Here is a 1,778-nt window from a genome sequence, read left to right on the forward strand (position 1 = left end):
CAAAGAACAAGCACCACATGACCCTGTCAAATGATGAAGATAAGGCCTTTGACAAAATTCAACAGCCCTTCCTAACTAAAATACTTAACAAAATAGGAATAGAGGGGTATTTCCTCAACATCATGAAAAGTTTATATGCAAGCCAAAAACCAGCATCAGAGAAAGAGAAAAGGTATTCCCCTTAAGAACAGAAATTAGGCAATGATGCGTACTATTACCTTTCTTATTCAATAGAGTATTAAGAGTATTAGCAAGAGCAATAGGACAAGAAAAGGAAATAAGTAGCATAAAAATTGGTAAAAAGAAGCTAAAACTATCTCAATATGAAGATAATATGACAGTATACTTGGAAAACCCTAAAGATTAAATGAGAAAACTATGAGATATAGTCAACAAATTCACCAAATTAGCAGAGTATGATATGAATATACAAAAATTAGTTGGATCTTTTTACAGTGACATAGAAAATATAGAACTAGAGCTTAAAAAAAAACCAGTATCAATTACAATAGCTAACTACAAGATTAAATACATGTGACTATCACCAGGGACACATAAGACTCATACACAGAAAATGACAAAATATTACTATAAGAAACAAAAAGAGATATGGAGATATGGAAGAATACATCATGCTCATGGATAGGAAAACTCAATATCATGAAAATGACAATTCTGCCAAAGGATCAATAAAATCCCAATACAGATATCAATTTCATTCTTCAAATACATGGAAAAGGCAATTTTCAATCTCATCTAGAATGTAAAGAGACCTGAATAAGGAAAATACTACTGAAAAAGAGAAACAAGTTAGGCAGCATCACATTTCCTGATTCCAACTCTTACTACATAACTGTGGTGGTCAAGACAGCCTGGTGCTGGTAGAGAAAGAGACACATAAATCAATGAAATAGAATTGAGAACCAAAAAAGCAGCGGGTCAACTGACCTTTGACAAGGAGATGAAATCAATGAACTGGGGAAAAGATAGTCTCTTAAGCAAAGAGTGCTGACAACATTGGAAACCCATCTGCAGAAAACATAAACAAAACTCACACCTCACACTGAATACAAAAACCAATCCAAACTGGATCAGGGATCTAGGAGTAAAACCAAAGACTATAAAATCCATCAGAAAGAAGTTAGGAAAAACACTAGAAGCCTTAACATATTGGCATGGAACAGTGTTCCAAGCATAAAAAACCTCCAACCAAGAGAGAATAAAATAGATGAATGAGATCTTCTAAGAATCAAATCACTATGCACATAAAATAATATCTCTAACAAGGTTAGAAAGAAAGCCACACACTGCTGAAAATTATTTGACAATAACATATTTAATAATAAGTGACTTTTATCTGAAAATTACAGACTACTCTAGTACCTCAATAAGAAAAATGTAGGCATCAACACAGCAGCCACATTAACAAAGCCTTAGTGGATCTGTTCCAGTTCATTAGCTACATACCTGTCTTAAAATTTCTTAGTGTGGCCTAGACTGTTATCCTGCCTGGAGCACTAGACCCCACTGCCTGGAGCCTTCCTGGTCACTCTGCCTGGGGGACACAGGAGGTCCACCTGGAGGCCCACCATCTGAACCCCTGAACCCACCACGTGGAGGACCTGGTCCAAATACCTGGACACTCCTGACCACAGCCTGGATGCCTCAGCCTCACCACAAGGCAGACCTGGCCCCACCACTTGGATGCTCCAGCCTGCAGCCTGGACACCCACACACATTCCCTTGTAGATGAGCCGCTCCTGCCCCTCTGAACTGCA

General features: G+C 37.9%; 1 protein-coding gene across 1 annotated transcript in view; it reads right to left on the reverse strand.

Moving 5' to 3' along the window:
* Positions 1 to 1,778, reverse strand: part of LOC102850764 (leptin receptor-like) — a 67,819-nt gene that overhangs the window by 63,926 nt on the left and 2,115 nt on the right. Inside the window, exon 2 of the mRNA XM_006879837.1 lies at positions 1,529 to 1,773. Coding sequence (XP_006879899.1) covers positions 1,529 to 1,773 — 245 coding nt within the window. The remainder of the gene's footprint in view (positions 1 to 1,528; positions 1,774 to 1,778) is intronic.

Source organism: Elephantulus edwardii, unplaced genomic scaffold, assembly GCF_000299155.1.
Source record: "Elephantulus edwardii isolate Elephantulus edwardi_28Jun2011 unplaced genomic scaffold, EleEdw1.0 scaffold00005, whole genome shotgun sequence".
In the NCBI taxonomy this organism is placed as follows: domain Eukaryota; kingdom Metazoa; phylum Chordata; class Mammalia; order Macroscelidea; family Macroscelididae; genus Elephantulus; species Elephantulus edwardii.